Here is a 26,145-nt window from a genome sequence, read left to right on the forward strand (position 1 = left end):
TCACCATTAATTAAAAATTATAATTACATGGTGAAACAAGAAGGGGGTGGAGTCTATCCGACTGAAGACATCTGACCGTTACTTTTTGCGTTGAATATCAACTTTCTATTTCAATTTAGACTTTTCTTAGACTTTAGACTTTTGAATTTAGACTTGTTCTTTTTTTCTACCAATTTCATTTCAATTCCGAAAAATTTTTCTTCTCGCAATATCTCGAAAACTACTGCATCAAAGGAACATTTTTGGCGTCAAAATATTCCCTCCAGATAGATAGATAGAAGTAATTTATTATTTCTCTGAGATACAAAAATCCCCTAAGGGAAAACCAATAAACAAAATTAGATCCAATGAGAAGAACAGGTGAATTATATGAATTATATACAGTTATAATAATTTTGTTGCTTTGTGTTTTTATGATATCTATCGAATCGGAGCATAATATGCCTAGCTAACTATTGCGAGATGCCCAGTAATTGACATTTTTCATTTTTGTGATAAAATTGATTTGAGCACGATAACGCTTGAAAAAATTAAGATCGGAAGTTGAAATTTGGGAGGATTCTAGCTCTTACTATATTACAGGCTGGGATTTCAGATGGGCGAAATCGAATGAGTAGTTTTAAAGATATTCAATTTTTTGTATAAAACTATTTTATAAAACTATATTGTTCAATATCTCAAAAATTATTCATCCGATTTCAATTTTTTTTCGAAATATTCGTCTTGATGTGTCCTACCTAGTTCTTTCAAAATATATATACCCGTTCCTACAAAGTTTACGAGATATTGGTGTTCTTCTATTTTTATTGTCTGAAAGTTGCTTTGACGTTCCATTACATGAGTGAAGGATGTGGTAAAGTTCCAAAATGTTGAGGACTAGTTAGTATCATCGAGTTGCACTCCTGTGTAAAATTTCAGATTGATCGATTCAATACTTTTTGAAATAGAGCAGTTGATGTCAAAAACGTTTATCGCATAAAATGCCATATCGTTGTTCTATCACTGTTTTTCACATGGAAACATTTCTTGAAAATGGGGTCGTGTAGATATGCCTATCCCACTGGATAAAGCCGAAATTTAATTCTCAATTTTAGAAGGTTAAACGTTTCAGGAAACGTTTTCGATAAAAATTTCCACTTTTAAATTGAAAAATGAAATTTCTGCGGATCCATTCGGAAGCTTACTACCAATGGAATTGGTAGAAATAAAAAATGAAAAAGACGAGTAACGCATCAAGTAACGGGCACATGCCTTCTGACAGAAAGGCTCATCCCCTGCTTGTTTAAGCAGCTCAAGCTAAACGTAACATCACTGACAAAAATTAACGGTCAACTGATACGAATTGAAACGTCATACGAATCACTTCTGTGCAACTCCTCGCCCCTCAAAGCCCTCAAAGAACTTCATCCGGAATGAAAGCTCCCAATGAAATCCAATTGCGAGAAACTTTTCGGTTTTTCTCAACTAATTCCACTCGATAAATCAGTAAGGGGCAATTTAACCACCGGTTCTGTGCAATTACGACGATAGCCCTAATGAACCAGCGTGAAAGTTACGGCTCTGGGGACCGCCGGGGGTCCATTGTGACCAACAAACCAGCGTCCAATCGATACTGATGAAGTCAATTCGCTTGGCAATAAAATAATTCAGTTTCGGGAAAGTGAAAAATGATCGAATTACCCACACGTTACACCCGATAACTTCGTTTATTAAGACTCGAATTTCGAATTATGTATGGGTGTTCTGTTCTCCAGTAGCTGTCGACATAAATTGTTCTGGGATATCCACGCGTGGGATGACTACTGGGTTCGCATTTTAATTTTATTGAGAATGTCTCACGTATTTCACGAAAAAGTGTGGCATGGTTGCTTCACATTTTCGTGAAATTCGTCAGATATTAATCTCAATACCGATCACATTGCAAATTACTATACGGAAGAAAAAATTTTATAGAAAAACCTGGCGAATTCGCTAGAAAATGTTATTGAAGTTTTTTCTTGATGTTTTCTCTGTTGACAAATTCTATTTATCTGGGCGTTTTTGTTTAATAGAAATGTTCAATGGAAAACATTCTACAGGAAAAATCAATTAAAATTTTTTATAGAGTTAGATTTGTCTATAGAACTTACGTTATCGAGAAATTTTCTACAAAAATTTCTCGGCTTTAATTTTTTAATTGTGAGTTTTTTATTTGATGTTTTTAAATGAAAAATTAGAAAAATAGAGTGGAACAAACTTGGGAAATTCATGTCGAGAAATTTCTGTAGCAAAAGTTCTATAGAAAGACGAAATTCTGCTGATGTTTTTGTACGAAAGTTTCTATCGAACATTTTCTATAAAAAAACGCGTAATAAAGCTCTAGAATTTTTTAATCAAATCGCGAAAAAAATGAGAATTCGCTAGAAAATTCTATTGATATTTTTAGCTGACTATTAAAAAACTGAATGGCTTATCTGTGCATTTTTGTTCAATAGAAATGTTCAATGGGAGATATTCTACAGAAAAAATCAATAGATCAATCAATTTTATTTTTTTTATAGAACTTATTCTATTGAGATACTTTCTATAGCAAAAGTTGGATAGAAAGACGAAATTCTGCTGACGTTTTCTATCCAAAGTTTCTATCGCATATTTTCTACAAAAAATAGCGCAATAAAGTTGGAGAATTCTTCAATAAAATCGCCGAAAAATAAACAGAATTGTTAACAGAAGTTCAGTAGCCATCCAATAGAATTTTCTCTCGAATTCACTAGATTTTCTATGGAATGTTTTCACGCGTGTAAATATGCGGAAGACAAATATTCACGTTTGCCTCTGGATCAATAAAGCTCAACGGCAGAGTAATTTCGCGACTGGTAATTTGAGTTTCCATTCATTCTCGCATTCACGAGAGACATTTCAATAAAAGGAAACATTTTTCCATGAGAACAATCTGCTCTCCACGGAGAATACGCTCGTGGCTCTTCATTCCTGAGGGTAGAATCGTGACATGTGGAGCGGATGGGACCACTCGAGTGGAGGAAACCTCATCTCGACTCCGGCGAAAAAAGATAGGCTTTTGGGAGATCTGATTATGGCGGCTATGGGGTCTATTGACTGCCCTACATATGACGCCGAAGGGTCTCCGCTAATATTCTCATTTCCACTTTACGAAAAAATCGATTGCAGTTCATTTATTGACTCTCGTTCTCGCGGAGAATTCTCACCTCATAAAGACAATTCCAAGTTTTGCATATGATTCAACTAAATAAAATTAACTACTTCCTTTAATTACATCGATGATAAATCAAGACATGAATTTTTTCTGAATGAAATATAGCAGAGAATGTAAAACTAATCCAATAATCGGGGATGCTCGGGAGGAAATTACCTATCAATTAAAAGAAAACTGACAAAACCGAATGAATATTTCGGAAAAGAACAAAATGATCATTTTTCGTTTTTTAAAAATGTTCAAAAATTAGAAAACAAATCATCGGTTGAGCTCAATTCAGGTTCGTATCAAAGGGGAGAAGAATTGTTATTTTTATGCTGAAATCTACATCATTTTACTGACAATATCAATCCTCACATTTGCCTCTGGATCAATAAAGCTCAACGGTACAGTAATTTCGCGACTGGTAATTTGAGTTTCCATTCATCCTCGCATTCGCGAGAGACGCTTCAATAAAAGAAAACATTTCTCCATGACAACAATTTGCTCTCCTGTTCTTCATTCCTGAGGGCAGAATCATGGCATGTGGAGAGGATGGGACCACTCGAGTGGAGGAAACCTCATCTAGACTCCGGCGAAAAAAGATTGGCTTTTTGGGAGATCTGATTATGGCGGCTATGGGGTCTATTGACTGCCCTACATATGACGCCGAAGGGTCTCCGCTAATATTCTCATTTCCACTTTACGAAAAAATCGATTGCAGTTCATTTATTGACTCTCGTTCTCGCGGAGAATTTTCACCTCATAAAGACAATTCCAAGTTTTGCATATGATTCGACTAAATAAAATTAACTACTTCCTTCAATTGCATCGATAATAACTCCAGGCATGAATTTTTTTCTGGATGAAATATGCCAGGGATATAATGAAAAATACTCGTGAGGGGACTATCTGTCAATTTAAAAAAAAAAACCGACAAAACGGAATCAATATTCCAGAAAAAGACAGGCTGAGGCGAAATGGCCCCTTTAAACATTTCTAAAATGTTAAAAATTTGAGCTCAACTCAGTTAATTAAAAAAAACCGACAAAACCAAATCAATAACCTTCTCTAAAACATTAAAAAAAATTGTGAAAAACTCGTTAATTTTCCTCGTCTCAGGCTCATCACGACCGGAAAAAAATTTAAAAAAATTCTACAATTTCACCCCCAATTCGATAATTCCTTAAAATAAAAACCGCAAGTGTCCATGTTGCCCCACTCACCCCGCTGCCCCGGAAGCATTCCCGACGACCCTAAACCCAACCATATTTCACTCCAAAGCTAATCAATAAGATTTTCTCGCGAGTCCCGCGTAACAAAGTGCCCACGAACTTCGACAGAACAATTCATTAAACAACCACAAGCTCAGCGTGGATTCAGCTCAATAGACCTCCCCCAAAATCACGTAACAGTCGATTCTGCCCCATCCCGCTGGACGACAAGTGCCGAAGAAAAATGAAGGACGTCACCCCACCCTCTGCTCGATTATCCCAAAAAACACAGCAAATTACTTACGTACAAGCTCGATGCACTATCTCTCGAGCAATTTCCTGGAATGTATTTTCCTCACTGTTGAAGCAATAATGTCGGACCACTCACGACGGTACGTAAAATATCGAGTACTATATTAGAGGTTTCACGCCGTATTTACGTCACAAGACGCCAACAGCCCCGATCTACTGAAAATTCACAACAAACTACCCCTCGTTTTATTCTCCAAAGGACAGCTGAATCCTACCACATTGTCGATGCTAATTGATTGTATTAAATTTGTAAAGTATCCACCGAGTCCAAGCACGAAAACTCCTCTTGCACACTCGGTGAAGGGGTCAGAGTTGCCAGCGCGGTGGGGGTGGGAGAGGGTGTTGCGAGTGCGCCTGAGCTGGAATATGGCGGACGTTTTCGATGGAAAATGAGAGGGAGAGGATCGATAAACGTCCCCCTTCATATACGTTATGTTCGTTCTATCTTGGTGGCTCGCCAGAGGGCGAAACACCGGTGGCCGCCACATCCACGGCCGGTTTTTAAGGGCGCGGGGCGGGGAGGATCCGGCATTCGAGGGATATGGAGCTTTTTCGCCCTTTTGAGCTTCTATAGGGGTGGGAACGGCGTTGATTCACCGCGTCACTGGCAACTCAGTCGCGCGGCGTAACCACACGGAATAACGGAGAGGCTGAACGCGACCCCACGGACACTGTCCTTGACACTACAATGAGGAGATTGTTGGAGAGGAGGACAATAAAGGGATGGAGGAGACTTTTTGCTGGGGGGGGGATATTGATGGGCGGTGGATGGAATTAAAATGGTTGAGATTAGTGCGATTTTTAAGGACTTGGTGGGATGAGGTAAACGAAATCGAAATACGGAATTGAAGATATTTTATCTTTCTGTGTTGTAAAAATCCAAATCGACTTCTGGTGATGAAAAATTGGTAATGGAAAGTAAGACTCCGAACTTGAGGGTTGCAAGGGTCATAAGGGTCAGAATAAGGGTTGTGAGGGTCAATATAAGGGCCACGAGGGTCGGGAGGGTTGGATTAAGGGGTAGAATAAGGGCCACAAGGGTTTGATTAAGGGTTATGTGGGTGAGATTAAGGGTCGCAAGATGAGGGATCGTAAGGGTCTGAATAAGGGACATGGGACAAGCGTCAGAAACTAAAGGTTACTAGGGTCAAANGGGGGGGGGGGGGGGATATTGATGGGCGGTGGATGGAATTAAAATGGTTGAGATTAGTGCGATTTTTAAGGACTTGGTGGGATGAGGTAAACGAAATCGAAATACGGAATTGAAGATATTTTATCTTTCTGTGTTGTAAAAATCCAAATCGACTTCTGGTGATGAAAAATTGGTAATGGAAAGTAAGACTCCGAACTTGAGGGTTGCAAGGGTCATAAGGGTCAGAATAAGGGTTGTGAGGGTCAATATAAGGGCCACGAGGGTCGGGAGGGTTGGATTAAGGGGTAGAATAAGGGCCACAAGGGTTTGATTAAGGGTTATGTGGGTGAGATTAAGGGTCGCAAGATGAGGGATCGTAAGGGTCTGAATAAGGGACATGGGACAAGCGTCAGAAACTAAAGGTTACTAGGGTCAAAATAGGGGCCACCAGGGTCAATATAAGGTTCACAAGAATCAGATTAAGGGTTGCAAGATTAAGGATCACAAGGGTCAGAGTAAGGGTCTAAATAAGGGACATGAGATCAACAATTATATGTTCGCATTTTTAAAACAGTGTCCATCACTCTTTAAATGGTTTTGTTTTCATTACAGATTCATAAATGTTCGCTACGAGGAACGCATTTAGTGTGCAAAACGTTGGCGATTAATTTTTATGTGAGGGTTTCCTTTCTGTAATCTCCACAATTTAAATTAGTTTAGTGCAATCATAACTCGCAATAGGGCCTGGAGAAGACTTCAATTTTCATATAAATGACAGCGCTTCTAGAATAATAATTTATTCAATGACTTTCATTTGCGTAGCAAAGGAATCATCGTTTAAATCAAATAATCTTTATTTGATTCAGACAAACAGTTTCGTGAGGACAAGCAAATAAATGACAATAACATGTCATCAGACGTCAATTTGTTCGTCCCGACACAAATGAATTTTTAATTGTCAGCTAGGGATCGGCGGTCGCTTAGCAGCTGTCATTATCGATTTAATAATCGATAATAATATTCTGCCACTTATTGTGTTCGAGTTGAACGACACTCCGGACATATCCGTTTTTCTGTCGGTCTTTTAAATTTCATCGAGCCTCCATTAAACTTGATATCAATTTTTTATTGCGTTTTATTCATTAATCATGGAGGAATTCATCGATCACGTGGATTCTTCAAAGTGCGAGGCGAAATCCCCGATTAAATCTCACGTTGATCGACCCATTTTGGACAGCTCATTGCCCTACGTAAGTCAAACTCTCGTGTTTACTTTCCAGAAAATAAAATTATCTCGTTCCAATCTGGTCATAATTATGGTGAGCGCTATTTCATTGTAGATCCCTGTGTATAGCCATCTGATTACCCACGATCTGGTACCAGTTGAGCGACCGGCAACGCCGCTAGTCATTAAAATGTTGAGATCTGAGAATAGGTGATCGTAATACAAATGATACAAAATTTTTCATTAATGGAAAAAATTTGCATTTGCATTTGCATGTTTAACGCTAGACTGGACATTAATTTTCTCTTTTTAGGATTGAAACACCCGTCAGGAAGTCCTCGGAATCAAAATCCTCGAGCCGACTGGGCAAACGTCACTCGCCAATGCGCAGATAATTAAATGATCCAAAAATCACGTGAAAAATTACTGTGCAATCTAGATGGTCTCAATACTTTGTGTTCCACAAATTTTTATCTCAAATGAAGGACAAAAAAGTGAGGCAGAGAATAAATTTCACCCCTTCTAATATAATTGTTAGTTTTTGTTCGAAAAAATCCAAAAAAAGACGGATCAGCTCGATTGTATTTTGGACGCCCGGACATAAAAAATTGGAAATTTCGGATTTGGCGAATACAGCGCGTCCAATCGGTAGCAAAATGTGAGACAAAGGATAAATATTTCTCTTCGTAATATAATTGTGTTATTGATAAAAATAAATACAAGGAAGACGGATTAATTCTACTACATAGTTATTGAAGCTATTGGCAAATTTTTAAAGAATGTGATGTGAAAATCTAATTAATATGTTCCAGTTACTGATACATATTATACATTTACACATACTATATTCAATTTTTAGCTAATAAACCTTGTAGAAATGTTTCTAATGCTGAATAAAAATTCCGTTAATTTTATTTTCCCTGTATTTCTCTCCTTCTATTCTATTTTCGTTGCTCACCGATATATAAATTACGGACAAGAGCTTTTAATAGAAACTACGAGAATATTACATACAGTATTTCAAAAATAGTAATTCCATCAGTTTTTTAAATAACATAATCAATACTGCGGAGGAGATGTTGATGGCGCCACTGGATGGATCAATCGAGTGAAGTAAAATGTAAATGATGTGGAGGTTGAAGTGTCAAACCCATGAATATTCCGTATAGAATATCCTAACAGTCATGATCTTGCATTTTCTCATGATCTAATGAATCATTTCCCGAGTTCAACTTTTCGATCCTCAATTTTTAAACCTCGCGCTGCGATCTGCGCGCATGCGTCGACAAATCACGTGATCGACGTAATTTTAGCGCGGTAAAATAGAATATTCACTCAACAATTGCTAACAATTAACACAATTCAATATTTTTTACCGTGAAATAAAGTCTGAAATTCATTCATTGATGATTTTTTTTGGTTTTAGTCATTCAATTTTGATGCATTCAAAATTAATGACTTATTAATGACGATCTACGTGCTGCATTGAGGATATGGAGCGTCATAACCAATCACGGATGACTCCAGGGTCAACAACACACGTATGACGCGGTTTTGGGCTCCCCATGAACTTCGATAACAGATAATAGAGTACGTGCGCTAAAAATTAACCGATCCGGTCTCCACATGTTCAGTGATTGACTATCAGAGTCTCAATAGAATAGCCTATTTGCCACCATGCAGCTGATATCCAAGGCAGCCAAGGTATTCCAAGATATTTCAGTAAAAAAAATAGTCATTTGTTCCTTGAAATCTTTGAATTCTTTTCATAATGAAATTAATGAATGAATTATTTCAGACGTGTTTGGGGAGATGCAGGTCCTACAGTACTAGGGCCAATCTTAATGAGGTTGTCATTGTTAGTGCCACCAGGACACCCATTGGATCATTCCTCGGATCATTATCATCATTATCAGCTACTAAATTAGGAGCTGTTGCCATTCAGGTAACAAATAATCTATAGCTAATAAATGTTATTCTTATTATATATAAATATTATGTAGTAATTATATATTAATATTAATATTAATAATAATAATAATAACAACAACAATAAGAATAATATATTATTATTATTATTATTATTAATTATCATAATAATATCACTATTATTATTGTCATATATAATAATATTTAATATATTGTTTCAACATTATTTTCAATATTTTATATTAATAGTGATATCAATATTATTAACAATGGCTAGTATTGCTAATAGCTGATTGAATCGTTGATGAGACAAATTTTTGACACATGTACATGTGTTCCTTTCTTCAATCAAATGAGATTGTGCTGTTCACTGTTGATTTATGTTTTAGGGGGCTATTGAACGTGCTGGCATCGCCAAAGACAAAATCAATGAAGTTTATATGGGAAATGTCTGTCAAGCAGGATTGGGACAGGCACCGGCCAGACAATCAACAATATTTGCTGGTAATTTCATCTAGTTTTTGAAAAAAAATTTTAACAGTGTAATTATAAAAGAATAATTTCTTCTAAAGAATTATTCACTTCGGAGACATCATATCATTTATTTCTTCGCTCTTCCTGAATTTTTATTTCGATTCTTGTTAAAGTTCGAAACATAATATTCTTTGAATTTATTTGATGATAAAGTGTCCCTTTCAAACATTAAATTTGATAAAATTCCTGATATATGGTGAAAAAAAATTGATTTTTTATGGACAATTGACTAATAATTTTTGCGGTATAATGAAATTTTTCGGAGAGTGATATTGCATTCAATTTAGCGGGAAGAAATCATATTTCACTAAAAATTTAATAAAATTCCAAATTTTTGAATAGCAGGAAGACAAAAATTCTTCAGTTTAAGATTTTCCATCATTTTAATTCATTTTTATAGAACAATTGAACTGAAATCTGCACTTCCTATTGATTCTCCCACAAAATGGTCAATTTTCAATTACAAAATTCCTTGAAATTTCCCTGGAATTAATATGTGATACAATTTTTCAAGAAGTATACCGGAAATTTCAAGCATAAATACTCTTACCTGAGAATTTATTCACCTTATTGCCATCACCATATAGAATCCTATAGAAATCGCAATTTCTAGGGCTCCCAAAGTCCACAATTTGCACAACAATCAACAAAGTATGCGCCAGTGGCATGAAAAGTGTGATGCTAGCCTCTCAATCCCTCCAATGTGGCCATCAAGAAGTCATCGTGGCTGGTGGCATGGAGTCCATGTCCAACGTCCCATACTACATGAGGCGTGGTGTCACTCCTTATGGAGGTATCAACCTCGAGGTAAACTCTCGATATCCCAAAACCTGAATCTTTTTTTTAACATTCCATTTTTTATATTTCATTAATTTAGTCCAGATGGATACCCTCTCGGGTTTTCACATTTTGTTCCCTTCCCATTGCCCCACAAAATATGGAGAATACATATACATTTTCACATTTTTTTACATTTTTTATATCCTTATATATCTCAATATCCAGCTAGACAAGACTTTCGAAATCCTTTTTTATAAATAAATAATTGAAATTGTTTAAACTTTCGGAAACTTTATTTTTTTGGGCATGCAATCGATTTCTGGTAAAATTTTGAATATGAATAATTCCAAATGTATTTTTCTAAATTGATTGTTTATAAATTGTTTTTAAAAAATACACGTAATCTTCAAACATTTCAATTTTTCCATTACTTTATCCATCTTCCTCCAAAAGTATACTTTCCAATTTTTTCAGATTAAAAAAATTCCTTCTCACAGCTCAATATCAACAATAAAATTCAGACCTTCGAATTTTAAATTTAATAAAATATTTGTAAAATATTTTAAGTTTAATAAAATATTTGTAAAACGTCTGGAAACTTAGGGTGAAATGGGGCTCAAATGACAGTTCTGCTGTTCAACTACAAAATTAGAAAAGCATTTCACTGAAAAAAAAAAAAAATAGCCAAAGTACTTCGATATCCTAAAACCGTTTTACCAGTTGGCTACTTCATTAGGATATTCCATTCTAGGATGGAATCGTCGTAGATGGTTTGACCGATGTCTACAACAAATTCCACATGGGCAACTGTGCAGAGAACACCGCGAAGAAGCACCAAATAACTCGAGAACAGCAGGATGAGTTCGCCCTGAGCAGTTACAAACGCAGTGCAGCTGCCTGGGAGAATAAAGCCTTTCAGGATGAAATAGTTCCTGTGAGTGTTCCCCTTAAGAAGGGAAAACCTGATCTAGTTGTCTCTGAGGATGAGGAGTACAAGCGAGTGAATTTTGATAAATTCAGTGGCTTGAAGACTGTATTCCAGGTACACCCACTCGATTAAATTCCACAAATTCTAGACAATTCGACAAATTATTTAATGAGTCATTATATTGTTCATCCTGATTGTCAGAAGGAAAATGGCACTGTCACTGCGGGCAATGCGTCAACCCTGAACGACGGAGCTGCTGCTCTGATTCTGACAACAGCTGAGGTCGCCCAGAGAATGAATCTCAAACCGTTAGCTAGAGTCGTTGGGTTCCAGGATGCCGAGACTGATCCTATCGATTTTCCAATTGCCCCAGCACTTGCTATTCCCTCCGTAAGTATGAAAAACTACATTAAAAACGGAGAATTCTCTGTTTCATTCTAAAAATTGAATTAGAATCCATTTACCCAGGAGGGTGTCCCAGAACGGATCTGACATATCGTGAGGCTAGCTCGGGGGGTTATTTGGAGACGAAAACTCTAATGAAATTTTTGTCTCCGACGCTTTGTTTATAAGTTATCAAGGAAAAAGGACAGCCGATCAAACGCTATCCCCCGATAGAGAGATCATACCCCCTTTCCCATTCTTGGCAGAGGGATGATGGCATTGAATGTCCAATCGATTCCAATCAATTTCATTTCTTGATATTGAATGAGAGTGGAGATATGAATTTTTTACGTTGACTCTGATTTTTAGGGTTCCATTGCGTTTGGGAACCAAATGGCTCTGACGCCGCGTTGAAATTCATTGCGGGTTTTCTCACCCGGACATGATGATAGAAGAACAATTTTTTCTCAGATCATTGTGCATTAAATGCCCAATCGATTGCCATCATTTTCATTCCTCCAGCCAAAGTGAGAGAGGAGATATGAATTTTTTACGTTGACTCTGATTTTTAGGGTTCCATTGCGTTTGGGAACCAAATGGCTCTGACGCCGCGTTGAAATTCATTGCGGGTTTTCTCACCCGGACATGATGATAGAAGAACAATTTTTTCTCAGATCATTGTGCATTAAATGCCCAATCGATTGCCATCATTTTCATTCCTCTAGCCGAAGTGAGAGAGGAGATATGAATTTTTGCTTTGTTGACGAATAACTCCTTAACGAAGCGCCGGAGACAAAAGTTTCATTAGAGTTTTCGTCTCCAAATAATACCCCCGAGCTACCCTCACGGTATGTCAGATCAATTTTGGGACACCCTGTATATCATCTATAAAAAAAAAAATGTGGTATTACTCTATTGGATTTCCTTTTGAAGAAATTTTGTGAAAAATTTTTCGTAGGAATTCTGCTTCTGTGAAATAATAATTGATGTCAACGTTATACAATTTTTGTAAACGTCATTCTCGGTTTATTTTTCAGTTGCTGCAAAAAACTCAAGTTAACAAAGATGATGTAGCATTATGGGAAATCAATGAAGCCTTCAGTGTTGTCGTTGTCGCAAATCAAAAGATTCTCAACCTAGACCCCAGCAAAGTCAACGTTCATGGTGGTGCGGTCTCTCTGGGGCATCCCATTGGGTGAATATTCTTAAATATTTCCTGAAAAAGGAACGAATTTATCTAAATGACTGAAATTGTAATTTTTAATGCAGTATGTCAGGAGCGAGGATTGTTGTACACCTGGTGCACGCCCTGAAGCCTGGACAGAAGGGAGTCGCCTCGATCTGCAACGGTGGCGGTGGTGCCTCGTCAATAATGATCGAGAAACTGTAAGTCTTCCATTGGAATCCCTCAGACTGTTCAAAATATTGAAAGTTAATCAAAATAATCATGTTATTCTTTAATGTTGCATTTTGCAACAATTTTTTACGATATTTTGAGATGGATACGTGGAGTTTTATACTTTTATGACGAAATAAAAAATATTTTTCAACTGCAAGGTCCATAGATTTGTAATTTCATAAATTCCTTCACTTCGATGAGAACGTGATGACGGAAAAAACGAAAATGGCTCTAGATTTCATAGAATTGTTCTGATAATTAACTCAAATATGTTATCAGTCACAGCAATTAATAAAGATGAAGAAAAAATCACCGAATAAAACACCAGTTCTTGAAGATATCGAAAATTAATCGAAATAACCATGTGTTTTTTTTAGTTGTATTTTGCAAGGAATTTTTACAATAACTTGAGAAGACTATATGAAGTTTTATACTTTTTATGAAGAAATAAGATAATTTTTTTTAATGGAAATTCAATTGATTCGTAATTTAGTAAATTCCTTGACTTGATGAGAACGTGATAACGAAAAGAACGAAAATGGCTCTAGGTTTGATAGATTTGGTCTGATAAGTGACCCCAATATCATATCAGTTACAGCTATTGGTAAAAATGAAAACGAATCGTAAAATAAAAATCCAAGACTTGAAATTATCGAAAATTAATCGAAATGACCATGTGCTTTTTTTTGAAGTGGTATTTTGCAACAAATTTGTACAATACCTTCGGAGAGTATGAAAAGAACGAAAATGGTTCTAGATTTGATAGAATTGTTCTGATAATTGACACAAATATGATATCGGTCACAGCAATTGGTAAAGATGAATAAAAAAATCGCAGAATAAAAAACCAAGACGTGAAAATATCGAAAATAAATCAAAATAACTATTTTTTTAAAGTTGTATTTTGCAAACAACGTTTCCAATAACTTGAGAGGACTATATGAAGTTTTACACTTTTTACGAAGGAATAAAATAAATTTTTTTAATGGAAGTTTCACAGGTAGTTTCGTAATTTCATAAGTCCCTTCACTTCGATAAAAACGACAAAGTTCTCAAGCAAGTCTTACTTGTGCCAAGGAAATAGTTTTTTTGAAAATTATCAAAAAAGGATTTTTTTTGTGCCAAACATGCAGAGAGTGCGCCGGAATGAAAAATTTTTGTCGCAAAAATAGATTTAGTAGTTCAACAAAAAATCGCATTCTCTGTAAACGCAAGAAATGTCATTTTTAGCACTACTCCTTCGTTATTCGATACTCCCATACGTATTTTGCTCCCGAAAAATCTTTGTTTTATGCGAAACAAGGGATAGTGGTTTTTCATTTCGGCTGTCTAATAATCACAGACAAGAAATGAAACAATAATAATGATATGATAGCAATCCTGTAACTTAGGGATAAAATATTTGTTGATAAATTTCCCTCTATATGAGATATTTTATCCTGAAAGGGCACCGTCTGGTGTGAATTATCCGCCTCTTGAGCCAAATATTTCGTTGCTGTCTAAAGCAGAACAATTATTCAGGTTTGAGACTTTCAAATTCGAACCAGACAAATTCTTTTTTGGCAATTTTCAACTAGCGATTTTGTTGGCCCAAACAAGACTTGTTTGACAACGTGTTTCTTTTTCTCTCAGTGTACATCATATAGAATTGTCCTGATAACTGACTAAAATATGCTCAATCTGCTATCAATCACAGCAATCGGTAAAGATATTGAATTACTCCTCGATAATATCACAATTACCGAAAAAAAGTCGCGGAATGAAAAATCAAGACGCGTTTACCCGCAAATCCCGCAGGTCGCATCCAGTTTCATCGCCACCAAGGTTGACACTATTCACAAAAAATCCCTGTCCCCTCTGTGACGTACTCAAAGAAACATTGAAATGTCAATTTTCCGGGCGCTACCAGCTGGACCAAGTCGACATAACATCACCAGGAAACGAAGTTTACCACAAACTCTACAAATACGAAATACCAGTGCTCTTTCTCGAGGGCCAATACCTGTGCAAACACCGATTGGACGTTCAACTCCTGCACAAGAGACTGGAGGAAATCGAGAGCAGATGCTGAGACCATTGTATTTTGCCCTTGAAAAATGTATAGTAATGAATGCATTGTGAGAATTACTTGAAAAAAATTGCTACAAAGGCACTCCTTTTCTATTCAAATTTATAGCAATTAGCTTGGGGTTTTTTGTACTCGGTTTCTATGCATGTTTTATGCATTACATAGTAATTATTAGCACTTATATTCGAGTTTCTCGTCTCGGTTTTGAGGGGAATTGGCTCTTTTATTTCGTTTAATTCTTAGCTGCTTTCATAATTCAGTAGCGAAGCGGTAAAACGGTTTAAGAAGAGCGTACTATGGGTCTTAAAATTCGCGGGTTGTTGGAGTGAGATGATCATGCATTGAAGATCGATTATATGTTTCGAAAAGCGAATAATCAATGCAAAATAATTAATTGTTTATTGTTTCTTTGCCCCGCAGACGCTTGAAGTGTTAAAAATAGTCCAGGGTCTACAATTTTGGAGCTGCAGAGTTTTTTTTTCATAATTCTTGAAAAAATGTGTGCAATAACAATTACGAATGAGTTTTTTCTTAATTCGACCCCTACACAACTAATTTCGTTATTTTTTAAAATAAAAATTGCACCATTCATGCAGAATTGCCCGAAAAATGTTTGGGAAAGAATCGAAAATATATTTCAATTTTAAGGATTTTTTTTCTGTCTATTTTACATAAATGGCGCAAATTTTCATTTAAACAAAACAAAATTAACTGTGCAGGAGTCATACGATGTTAGCTTTTTTTCAAATGTTCGCTACTTTATTCGTTTTTTACTTTTTACTTTATTCGTAATAGATCATGAATAAATAAATTTTGAATTTCATAAATTTTTTGTGTCTCTGGAGTAGGACTGAAAATTCATTATTTTTAGTAATTGATTTTCTTTTGAACCGGCCTTTTTGCTTCAACCTGCCATTTTTTCTTCCGGCAGCATTGTAATCGTTCAAATTTAGGTTTCGGATTTTTCGCCTTATATCGACCCGTTATGATCCAAAAAGTCCGAAAATTCAATTTTTAGAACTTGTCCATACAAATTTTTCTTCGATTGTTCCCTCTTGAATCGATGGAATTGAATCTTTTTTTCCTCAAATGCAGGTATTGTTGGGCCCTATCAATCGCCATTAATTAAAATTCAATTCATTTATTAAATTTTGCAAATTTTTTAAATATTTCAAAAATCGTTTTTTCCGCGATAACTAAAAAAAATATTCTGAATTGATTGAACGACGGCTTAAAAAATTTGTTTGGATGTCCCTTTGGTTTATTTGCAAATTCGCAGAAATTTTGTATTTTTTGAAATAACATTTTATCGAAGAACTGAGAGGAGAGCTAGACCTGAAAAAGACAAATGGTTGTACAGAAGAATGGATTAATAAGAATAATGATGATGACAACTTTCCACTAACTTGAGAATCTGACAAAATCAGTTGAAAACAAATCTTATTCAATTTGATAAAATGAAATAAACAACGAATTATCCACGATAGAAGGAAATGATGTGCAAAATAACCATTCGGAAGCATACTACTAATTTAGGGGAGGTCGGGGAAAAACAGACACTTTTGACTTTTTTAAAAATGTTTATGAGGAGTTGAAATTTTGATGAAATTTAATAATTTTTTTTTCAGTACAAAAACAATTCTTTCCCGTTGTGACGAGCCTAACCTGAACTTAATTCAATAGCGAAGTGGTAAAGCGGTTTAAGTCGACTCATCTCCCAGTTGAGTTTTTGAGGAATATTTCCAAATATAAGGGAGATAGCGAAATTTTTGTAATTTCATTTGTTGTAGCACTCAATCGGCTCTACAAAAAAGTTTGTAACAACAATATCGCTATCTCCCTTAGATTCCGAGATATTAATTGAAAACTGATCAATAGTCAAAATTGACTCATACCGTTTTACCATTTCGCTACCGAATTGATAAATTTGTTTCTGAGTTATGCACAATTTAAAATAAGTCTAAAGTCTCCATTTTACCTCAACCTCCCCTACTAACAAAAATAACTATAGGGGAGGATGGGGTAAAACGGACACTAGACTTTTTTCAAATTATTCATAACTCAGAAACAAATTGATCAATTGAGCTCAGTTTAGGCTCGTCACAAAGGGAAAGAATTATTCTTTGTATTCTAGGAAAAATGATCAAATTTTATCAACATTTCAACCGCTCATTAAAATTTAAAAAAAAGTCAAAAGTGTCTGTTTTACCCCAACCTCCCCTACTATCCCCAATGCAGAAGCAATTTCCCCCTTTTGTTCATAAAAATCATATTACAATGTTCAATTCCTAAAAACAATGAATTTTCCATCTACCTTTTGGTCTGGTTACCCCATCCCCTCGATTAGGGGAGGGTAAGGTAAAATGAACACTTTTGACTTTTTAAAAAATATTCATAACTCAGAATCAGATTTATCAATTGAGCTCAGTCTAAGCTCATCACAAAGAAGAATCATTGTTTTTCAAATGAAAAATGAAATTATTCCATTTCATGAACAATTCAACATGTCATGAATATTTCAAAAAAAGTCAAAAGTGTCCGTTTTACCCTACCCTCCCCTACTATCCCCAGTGCAGAAGCAATTTCCCCCTTTTGTTCATAAAAATCATATTACAATGTTCAATTCCTAAAAACAATGAATTTTCCATCTACCTTTTGGTCTGGTTACCCCATCCCCTCGATTAGGGGAGGGTAAGGTAAAATGAACACTTTTGACTTTTTAAAAAATATTCATAACTCAGAATCAGATTTATCAATTGAGCTCAGTCTAAGCTCATCACAAAGAGGAATCATTGTTTTTCAAATAAAAAATGAAATTATTCCATTTCATGAACAATTCAACATGTCATGAATATTTCAAAAAAGTCAAAAGTGTCCGTTTTACCCTACCCTCCCCTACTCGTCGCCGCGCGATCCCAACCCCCTGCGCTGAACTTATCCCCAAGAACCTGCCCCATCCCCCCCCCCCGCCCTTCCCAAAAAGCCGTCTGTCCCATCCCATCGCAGGTAGCCTTCCAAAACTTTTTCCCCTCCCCACACGCCGCTAACCCCTCGTAACCAAGCGAGAACCACCAACCTCGCGCCCTCCAGGTCAACAAAGACAGCGAGCGCGTGCACGCGCGTAGAATCCCGAATTCAAGGACATCGAAATGTCTCCGAGGCCGAAGGAGGTGAGGAGCGACCACCTGAAGACGATGTCGACGCCAATGGCCGAGACACAGGTCCGTGCAGGTCCGCGTTATACAGTGCAAACGCACAGTCTCCTCTTCTTTCTCCTCTTCGTCCGCCTCCCACCGGCGTGAACCCCATAGTCCCACTACACCCGACTTGTTTCGCCATGTACTGTATAACGCCCCTCTCTCTCGCGCTTTCCCCTGACCGTCTCACCAACACAACAATAATCCAAACCCACTGTACACAGCGGGCGTTTCTGTCTCACTCCTGCGCCCACTTTTTCCGTCCTTGTTCCGTTCCACCGTTCGTCGTACCCTAGGCCACCACTGTACGTGACTCGGTGAATGCACGCGCTCAAAAGTGCCCAGCCTGTCGCTCTTCTTCAGTATAGTGTGTCGAAAATTCGGATTTCCTCACGGTTTTTGGATTGCGCGGATATTATTGGTGATTTTGATAATATTGTCGAGGTGTTTGGAGTTCATTGACGAGACATTCCGCGGAATTTTGAGGAGAGTGAGGGGAATTCGGGGGGTTTGAGGCAGTTTAAGGCTTTGGGAATGGCATGTTCTACCTGATCTCTTGAGGTAACAAGATGAGGAGAATTGAAGTTTTTTAAGTGACATTACTGAAGAGTTTTTTAAGAGTTGTTTTTTTTTAATGTGAACTCGGGATGTCGAGTGCTGATTTGAGTTCGGGAATCGGTCTGCCGTTCCGTGTGTCGAAAATTCGGGTTTCCTCACGGTTTTTGGATTGCGCGGCTATTATTGGCGATTTTGATAATATCGTCGAGGTGTTTGGAGTTCATTGACGAGACATTCCGCGGAATTTTGAGGAGAGTGAGGGGAATTCGGGGGGTTTGAGGCAGTTTAAGGCTTTGTGAATGGCATGTTCTACCTGATCTCTTGAGGTAACAAGATGAGGAGAATTGAAGTTTTTTAAGTGACATTACTGAAGAGTTTTTTTTTAATGTGAACTCGGGATGTCAAGTGCTGGTCTGTCATTCCGTGTGTCGAAAATTCTGTTTTGTTCAAGGTTTTCATATTGTGTACATAATATTGATGATTTTGATAATATCGTCGAGCTCTTTGTAGTTAATTGACGACACATTCTGTGGAGTTTTGACGAGAATGAGGTGAACTCACGGAGTTTAAGGCTCTGAGAATGGCCTACCTGCACTCTTGAGGTAACAAGAAGAATTGAAGTTTTTCAAGTGACATTAATCAAGAGTTATTCAATTTAAGAGTTAGCTTTTTTAATTTGAACTCGGGATGTCAAGTGCTGGTTTGAGTACGTGAATCGCTCTCGTCGCGTTTCCTCACGGTTTTCTTATTGTGTACATAATATTGACTATTTTGATAACATCATCGAGGTCTTTGCAGTTAATTGGCGACACATTTCGTGGAATTTTGATGAGAATGAGTGAATTCATTGAGGTTTAAGGCTTTGCGAATGGTCTGTTCTACCTGCACTCTTGAGGTAACAAGACGAGAAGAATTAAAGTTTTTTAAATGACATTAATGAAGAGTTACTCATTTTGAAACTTAGATTTTTTTCTTTTTAATCTGAACTCTGGATGTCAAGTCCTGTTTTGAGTACGTGAATTGTCATTCCTCTTCAGCACTGTGCGCCGAAAATTTGAGTTTCCCCGCGGTTTTCTTATTGTGAACATAATATTGACTATTTTAATAACATCATCGAGGTCTTTCTAGCTAATTGACGACACATTCCGTGGAATTTTGACGAAAATGAGGTGAATCCATTGAGTTTCAACTGAGTTTTTAATAAATCGAGAAGACTTGACGATTTTTAAATGACATTAAACAAGATTTTTTCATCATTCATTAATGCAGAGCCATTTTTTTCATCTGAATTACGAATGTTAAGTGCTGTTTTGAGTACGTGAATCAGTGAATGTTTCTCTTCTTCAGTACCGTCCACGAAAATTCGTGTTTCCTCACGATTTTAACATTTTCTGCATCAAATCAATGATTTTAATAATATTATCAGGTGTTCGTAGTTAAATGAAGACGGATTTCGTGGAATTTCGACGAAAATAAAGTAAATTCATTGAGTTTTTTAAAATTACATTTATGAGTGCCCGGATTTTTGGTGTTGTTTTGAGTTTGTGATGTGACTGAAGTGAATTTAAAACAAAGAAAACAACGAGAGGATCCAGAAAGGGTCTGAAGATGTGCGAAAACAACAGGAGCTGGAGAAAATCTTCAATTCCAAAGTGAATAATCCTAGGACTAAGATTGACTGCTGGATCTTTCCGAGGTAGTTATCCCTTTATTTACGATCGTGGGTTGTGGATTGGGGCAATCGTAAACTTTTAAAGCGTTTTTATTTATGAGCGATAATGATAAGTCGTAACGCTAACGGGGGACACGAGATAAACCGTAATCTGGGGTGACCTAGAGGCCTTTAATGTTCGGTTGAAGACGCATTTTCCGAGTTTTGTGAGGATTTTCTCGAGAGAATGAGGTGCTAATGGCCCCGGTGGGGGTCGACGAGAGGTTGCTCCATAGGAACCATGAATTAACACAACTGAAACTGAAATATCACACCTCAACGAGAATTTATTCCATCCGCTCTCAAAAGTCAAGTTACACTTTCGAATATCTTCTAATCTATGGGAGATAGCGAAATTTCGATGATAACATTTTTTGTAGATCTTGAAATTCTCTGCAAAAAATATAGTCACCAAAATTGCGGTAGCTCGCTTAGTTTCCGAGATATTTCCCAAAAATGATCCTCAGGAAAATCAACATGAGTTAATTCCCCAAAACTAAAGTAAATTTTCATTTCTCTTCACTTTTTTCTCTTTTAATTCCACCCAACGTCGGAATAATGTCGAGTATCTACTCTCCTGCAATTGAATTCTCCGTACTGTCTGCGGAGAGCAGATATGTCGGGTCAATCAGGGTGAAGTGTCTGGCGAAGAGACGAAAAAGAAAAGAGTAAAAAGTGATTCAGAAGTTTAATGCATCGCATTGTCCTATGCACCGAGCAAGGTGAGGGTTTTTTACGCATTACTAATGTCCAGGAAGCGATAAAAAATTAAAGAAAAAACATGAGGTGCTTATCTCCAAGAGCAACGCAATTTTTTCCTGAATATTATTTTCCTTTCCTCGTTTGGTTCTTGTGAAGACACCGTGGAAGCCTTATCGAGTTGGATGGACGAGGTCGGTGACTCGGTGGCTGGGTGTGATTGGATGGGAAATACTAAAATTCGTGCGTCAGTCCATCGAAAATAACGTGAACAATAATTGGCAGACTAATTAATAGAAAAGAATAATTAGGTTAATTTTGTCGGTAATTTTTTTATTTTTATACGAATTTTAACGGCTCCTCCGGGTTTTCTAATTGGAAAATTTAATAGTTTTATGCAGAAAAAATGTTGCTCGATTTATTTTAATTTTAATTCAGTAGCGAAGTGGGGAAACGGCTTAAGTCGACTCATCTCTCAATTGAGTTTTTGAGGAATATTTCCGAATCTAAGGGAGATGGCGGAATTTTTATTATAACCTTTTTTGTAGAGCCGATTGAGAGCTACAACAAATGTAAATCTGCAAATTTCGCTATCTCCCTTAGATTCGGATATATTCCTGAAAAACTCAACTGGGAGATGAGTCAACTTGAACCGTTTTACCACTTCGCTACTGAATTTTTTCATTTCAAATTTTATTTTCATTTATTTATGTAATTTATTTGTTTATGCGTCAATTCATGAAAAATGACGTTCACAGTAATTAAGTCAATGAATGAATGGAAAATAACAATTATTCAAATTTTATCGATCAATTTAATTTTTTTTTCAATTAATTAATTTTGTGGATTTGAGAGGAATTCGTTCTATTGGAACATTCAATAGTTTTCTGCACAAAAAATGTTACTCAATTTATATTCACCTGGATTAATTTATTTGAACACAATAATCCGCATGTTAATCCATGAAAACTGACGTTGACAGTATTAAGAGCAATAAATTAATAGAAAACAACAACTTCTTCAATTTTATCGATCAATTAATTTTTTTTTGTCAGTTGAAACTTGTATATGTGAGGGGAATCCGTCCAATAGGAACATCCAATCGTTTTTTGCATAAAAAAAGTCCCTCTATTTATATTTATTAAAATTCATTCATTTCAATACAAAAATTCGTACGTTTATCCATTCAAAATGACGTTGACAGTAATTAAGGTCAATGAATTGATAGAAATCAACAATTATTTCAATTTCATCGATTAATTAAAATTTTTTTTGTCAATTAAATTTTGTGTATTTGAGAGGAATTCGTTCTCTTGGAACATTCAATGGTTTTCTGCATAAAAAATGTCACTCTATTTATATTCATTTGAATTAATTTATTTGAATCCGAAAATTCGTGCGATAATCCATGAAAAATAACGCCAACAGTATTTAAGGTCAATGAATTGATAGAAATCAACAACTATTTCAGCTTTGTCGATCAATTTTCGATTTTTTTATCAATTAAATTTCCAGTTGTAGATATGACAATATACATTTCACGGACTGCGTTACACGCGAGTATAATTCTATTTACTACGGGTTGAAACCATGAGTCATTCTGAGCCCATGAAAAAATCAATGTTGCGGCTAACGCTTGTTACATTCTACGTGTACCTACACCATGTAAATGTCTCAGCGAAAACTCTCGATTCACTCATCCTCACAAAAAATTCCAGTCAAGTCGACTATTTGATGAGAATTTTACTGTAAATCTCCCGTTTATTTTATATGGAGAAAATTTTTCATTAAAAATCATTCCGAAAGTCCAGAAATTCCCCAAAGTTTTGGGCAGGTATGAATTTTTCGTAAGACTGTGATGAAAAATGAAATAACTCTGCTAAAAATTACAAATTTTTGGAAAACTTGCTAGAATTATTTCATTTTTCACTAGAGTTCTTTTAAAAATTCCTATAAAAACGCGAATACTTTGCACAAATACTAGATTTTTTTTTTAGAGTGATTTTCAATAGAAAATTTTCCCTGCGTCGAATAGACAGAGATTTAAGGTATATCCCTAGAAAAAAAGTGTTTCTTACGATTGTCCCCATGCTTTTCATGAGTAACGTTTATAATATTCTTTAGCAACTGAAAAAAAAACTAACTGAACTATACCGCACTGTTCAGGAGATAAGAAATAAAGAAATGCGGGCTTCTAACACGCGAGATATCATCGGTCAAGCGGCGGTTATGTGTCCCCAACTCGATTTTCCCGTCTTATGAGAAAACGGTTCTTGCGATGTTCTTGAAAATGAATCCGTAGTAAATTAGTGAATTCCGAATTCGGTGAATTTTTTGGAAAATTTAATAGAAGATAGTTTCTGCGATATTCAACTCTAAAAAATGAAAATTTCGTGGAATCATTTCTTACTTGATTGAAACAATTAATTAACAAGCAAGTTCTTATGTGATTCAAGCAGTTATTGCCGTCATCAATCACATGAAGATAAAAAAACTTAATAACTTATGATAAATTCAGTAATTTAGAATTTTTTTCGGAAATTCGTATGGACAATTGAGATTTTTATTATTTACAAAAGACTCCGCCCAACGCCTTTTGTCGTGACACTCAACCATTTATTTTTCCATTTATTTACATAGAATAGATGTACCGATAGGTATAGGGGAGGGTGGGGTTAAATGGACACTGTAGACCTTTTTAAAATTATTCATAACTCAGAAATGAATTTATCAATTGAGCTCAGCTCAGGCTCGTCACAAAGGGAAAGAATTGTTCTTTGTATTGAAAAAAAATTAACTTTCATCAGCATTTCAACCCCTCATTAACATTTGAAAAAAAGTCAAAAGTGTCCGTTTTACCCCAACCTCCCCTAATGTTATTATAATTTTTTAAGGATTTGGTCCCCACCGAATTTGACCCCTCACATAAACCTCACATAACCCCCTTATGACGCCCAAATAATCCCCAGAAGTCCTACACAGATATGAACATATTAAAGAGATAAATATAATTCTTTATTCTTTTATCAGTTTCATTATTAGGGTCAGAATTGGGGTCACAGTGAGGGTTAGAATGAGGAGCGTCTCCTGAATTTTTAAACGTCCTTATTTTTTTACTATATAGAGAGGCAAATTTCACAAAACGAAAAGCAAACGAAAGTTTTTTTGTTTGTGTCATTGTAATTTTGACCTAAAATACTCCTAATTTCATTTTTCCACTAAAGTTGTAGAAAATAATAAAAATAATAAAATATTCCCCTAGAGTTGAATTGAAAAAAATATCCCCTCTATTTACATAAACGGGTACCTGCAACGATTAGATACGAAAGAATAATTCCGAGCATTCAGCGGTTGATACCTGTTCGGAGTGAATCATACGAGAAATATTTGTATTACTGGTTTCTGGAGATCCGGTTGCTTGGCCCCATGAAATAACTGTATTTTAAATTACCCCGGGGTGGAACATGATTCAATGAATTATTTAGTATTAATCATTTTCGGAGTTTCGTAATGTGTTATTGCGTCGTGAATAAGATTGCCAGGTGACGAAGGGAAAGGGGAGCATTTCGATTTGTGCGATTGTCCACTAGAAGAGAGTGAGTGTGAATCGGGTAATCGATGACTCATGGCCCAGTCACTCGAGGGGTCTGTGGTATTGTACATAAAATATTTAAAAATTGATTCTGTTAGAATCGCCATTTCGAGAATCGCTCTTTCGTTCGGGCCCAAAAAACATTCACATCTTGCCTGACATTTTATTTCATTTCATTAACATTAGATCATAAAATTCAAAAATATTCATATCCCGCCCATATTCGAAGAAAAAACCGTGATTCCAAGTTTCCATCGACAGAAATGAAGAAAAACAAACAAACACTGTACATAATAAGAATAATAATGAATGCAATTAAATTAACCTAATGGCCGTGACTATTCGCACCATTGCGTGAATCACTCCCGTACACTCCATACACTCCACGCATGCGTGAAGTTTGTGTGTTTCACGCAGCCGAATTTTCATACTGCTGTGTATTTCACGCAGTTGAAGTTTCATACTACTGTGTGTTTCATGCAGTTGTATTTTTATACATCTGTGTGTTTCACGCAGTTGTATTTTTATACACATGTGTGTTTCACGCAGTTGTATTTTTATACACCTGTGTGTTTCACGCAGTTGCATTTTGATACGCCTGTGTGTTTCACGCAGTTGTATTTTTATACATCAGGACTGCGTTTTTCCACTTCCTAGGCCTTATACAAGATAAATTAAATTAATTTTTTTTGGCCCTTTCGTTTTTCGCGATTATCTCGGAAACTATGAGATCCGATCAATTAGCCCCTCATATATAGATATTACAAATTTTTATTTTTTTCCTCATTGAAGTAGTTTTGAAAAAAATTGCGAGCTAATAAAAAACATTTGCTAGTTAGGACTTTTTTTTAAATAAATTTTTGAAAAGTCTCCCCTGAAAAAAAGACGTTATCCCCCCTACTTCATTATTTCCAAAAAATTTTATCACCAATCGGTAGCAAATTGTTTGAAGATTTTTGCGAGTTAAGAAAAAATCGTCAATGCACTCCTATTATTGTGTAAATTAACAATTCCAATTTCAACTGAAAACCAGAGTTGATGACCAGAGTTTGTAGCAGAGATGTCAGACAAGATATGAATGTTTTTTTTGGCTCAAATGAAAGAGCGGGTCGAGAAATGGCGTGCAGAAGTCTTTAAAGATGACAAATCTCTCTAAAGATGATGCCTGTTTTCAATTGAAAAGCGCAATTGTGACAACATTGTCCAGTGGGGTCTAGGAGTCTCCGCTGGTTCAACACCATCTTGAGAGGTCCTAGGACGCCATTTCTCGACCCGCTCTTTCGTGTGAGC

At 36.1% G+C, this 26,145-nt stretch overlaps 3 protein-coding genes across 7 annotated transcripts in view; 2 read left to right on the forward strand and 1 right to left on the reverse strand.

The window, feature by feature from the left end:
• Positions 1 to 5,010, reverse strand: part of LOC107037895 (synaptotagmin 1) — a 32,095-nt gene extending 27,085 nt beyond the window's left edge. For 2 of the 3 annotated variants that reach the window (XM_015256708.1, XM_015256704.1), the window contains exon 1: positions 4,712 to 5,010. The gene's annotated coding sequence lies outside the window, so the exon portion shown is untranslated. The remainder of the gene's footprint in view (positions 1 to 4,711) is intronic. The other variant, XM_015256707.1, reaches the window with a different exon arrangement.
• Positions 5,011 to 8,514: 3,504 nt separating this feature from the next.
• LOC107037836 (acetyl-CoA acetyltransferase, mitochondrial) lies at positions 8,515 to 15,133 on the forward strand. Of its 2 annotated transcripts, none has more exons than XM_015256605.1 (9): positions 8,515 to 8,780; positions 8,875 to 9,021; positions 9,395 to 9,509; positions 10,153 to 10,346; positions 11,071 to 11,361; positions 11,449 to 11,637; positions 12,669 to 12,826; positions 12,901 to 13,017; positions 14,828 to 15,133. In XM_015256605.1, exons 1-9 carry the CDS (start codon positions 8,754 to 8,756, stop codon positions 15,099 to 15,101), a joined length of 1,512 nt encoding a protein of 503 aa, XP_015112091.1. In that variant the 5' UTR covers positions 8,515 to 8,753; the 3' UTR covers positions 15,102 to 15,133. The 2 variants fall into 2 exon arrangements, with proteins under 2 accessions (XP_015112091.1, XP_015112092.1); XM_015256606.1 differs by having other exon boundaries at positions 8,519 to 8,780; positions 14,940 to 14,994.
• A 4,725-nt stretch (positions 15,134 to 19,858) lies between these two features.
• Positions 19,859 to 26,145, forward strand: part of LOC107037905 — a 64,480-nt gene continuing 58,193 nt past the window's right edge. For both annotated transcript variants that reach the window (XM_015256728.2, XM_015256729.2), the window contains exon 1: positions 19,859 to 20,549. The gene's annotated coding sequence lies outside the window, so the exon portion shown is untranslated. The remainder of the gene's footprint in view (positions 20,550 to 26,145) is intronic.

This window comes from Diachasma alloeum, unplaced genomic scaffold, assembly GCF_001412515.2.
Source record: "Diachasma alloeum isolate Michigan unplaced genomic scaffold, Dall2.0 Dall_scaffold_00271, whole genome shotgun sequence".
Taxonomy (NCBI): Eukaryota; Metazoa; Arthropoda; class Insecta; order Hymenoptera; family Braconidae; genus Diachasma; species Diachasma alloeum.

What these genes read in the sequence shown, in the direction of transcription:
- LOC107037836 (XM_015256605.1), top strand. Translation starts at nt 8,754, where the DNA reads ATGCAGCTGATATCCAAGGCAGCCAAG. An exon ending in TGATATCCAAGGCAGCCAAG is followed by an intron (nt 8,781 to 8,874) that starts GTATTCCAAGAT and finishes GAATTATTTCAG; the next exon opens with ACGTGTTTGGGGAGATGCAG. An exon ending in TCAATAATGATCGAGAAACT is followed by an intron (nt 13,018 to 14,827) that starts GTAAGTCTTCCA and finishes CAAATCCCGCAG; the next exon opens with GTCGCATCCAGTTTCATCGC.